General features: G+C 40.4%; 1 protein-coding gene across 1 annotated transcript; it reads right to left on the bottom strand.

Annotated features, from left to right (window-relative positions):
* LOC136252842 (ras-related protein Rab-18-like) lies at window positions 1–696 on the bottom strand. Its single transcript, XM_066045419.1, has one exon. It carries the CDS (start codon window positions 694–696, stop codon window positions 1–3), a length of 696 nt encoding a protein of 231 aa, XP_065901491.1.
* Window positions 697–1,768: the final 1,072 nt, after the last annotated feature.

The following is a 1,768-nucleotide window of genomic DNA, read 5'->3' as shown; positions in this document are numbered from 1 at the left end:
CTAACATAACTGTAGAAATCGTTTTGCTTTAGTTTTATGAAGTGTTAGACTAAGTGTGCCCAGTTTAGTGTTGTTACTCAATGTTTCAGCAGCTAAACTAATGATTGAGTTTATAGCTGCATCAACACCTTCACCAGTTACTGCTGATGTTTTAAAATAATCTTTCATATCGAAATCTTTGACCACTTGGCTTCCATCGATGTGTGCACATTTTTTATCAACTTTATTACCTACTAAAATGTAAGGAATGTTATCTTTCTCACAATTTTTCTCTACATTGTGTTTCCAGGTAGTAACATGTTCAAAACTGTTTAAATCAGTAAGGTCATACATTACTATTACACCATCAGCTTTACGATACCAATTTGGAGGAACAGAGTGAAACCTTTCAGTACCAGCTGTATCCAGCAGAGTTACTATGTAATGTTGACTACGAACTTTGGCTCCGATTAAGGATGGCACAAAACCAAGTGTAGTCCTGAGATTTTCCTTGAATTCCCTCTCCTTAAGCCAATTAATAAAGGTAGACTTTCCTGCATTACTGTTTCCAACAAGTAGAACAGTCAATTTTTCAACGTTATTGAAAGAATTAGCTTTTCTTCTGGGCATCAAAACAACATCAGGCTGGTTCTCATCGCTAGATGTGTATTCAGATCGATGATCATAGTCCGCTTCGTCGCTCCGGGCCAGTGTCATCATCATACTTTTTGGCGCCGATAAACTGAGTAGCTAGCTACTGTGCCGATTTTTAAACTTTAATCCTCTTCAGTAATCATCTGAGTGGTTGCTATATAACTACTAATCACGCACTTGAACAGCCCATAAGCAATGTTATCATTATAAATACTAGAAATTGTGGGTATATTCCTCTATATATATGTCGAGAACTACATCAATATAATTAATGACATCAATATAATTATTATTAGATATTATGTAATGTGGTATCACGTGTATATGTATATCTTGTTAGTGCACTTCATGAACAGTGTAACGGCGGTCGCTTCCTAGTCTGGCGCGGCCGCCCCTTCGCAAACAGGAAGGGTCTAGAGACTCTAGCATAGTGTTCTTGTGCGAATGGAATGTAATTAGTGGGAGAGACGTGGTTTTCCGTAATTAGATTGCACCATTATCATTAGTCATTGCGATATTCATATCCAGTGTAACGCTAAAAAAAGCTCACCGCTTCTTACAAGACTACTTAACGAAGGCGGCCGCGCCAGACTAGTCGCTTCCCGAGCAGTTATCCATACCGAATCGTTTAGAATCTTGTACTTCAAACCATCTCTCACAGTATAATTTATGCACTTTTTAATTTCATGCCCCACCCCCCACCCCCGAGGAGGGTGGGGGAATACAGGGGATTTGACAAATCGTGCTGTCAAATTCCCCACTACTGGGGCAAAATCGGCTGTCAAATCCCCACTATGTCCCCACACCCATAGTAGGAGATTTGACAACACCTCAAGGATGACTAAGCGCATATTTCATGTATGCGGCTAGTAATAAACCTGCCCTGTAGCTAGTAAAATTATAGCAAGTGCGATTTTATTGCTTAGAAATGCAACTACCGAAAATCGGTCAGTAAATTGGATAACTGTCAATTGCCCCAGGGATGGGGACAAGAAGCAATGTAAAATCCCCGCCTGGGATGTGGGGACGCCCCGGGGTGGGGCATGAAATTGACATGTGCATTATTATAAGGTGTGATAGCGGTTCGATTTACGCCGTAGCATTAAGTTCCGTACGCCGATTTTACCAAGCTATT

The sequence above is a fragment of the Dysidea avara genome, chromosome 4, assembly GCF_963678975.1.
Source record: "Dysidea avara chromosome 4, odDysAvar1.4, whole genome shotgun sequence".
Classification (NCBI taxonomy): domain Eukaryota; kingdom Metazoa; phylum Porifera; class Demospongiae; order Dictyoceratida; family Dysideidae; genus Dysidea; species Dysidea avara.
This window is presented reverse-complemented; position numbering and strand designations above follow the sequence as displayed.

Excerpts from the sequence above, each read along its gene's own strand:
- LOC136252842 (XM_066045419.1), bottom strand. The coding sequence starts at position 696 with ATGACACTGGCCCGGAGCGACGAAGCGGACTATGATCATCGATCTGAA.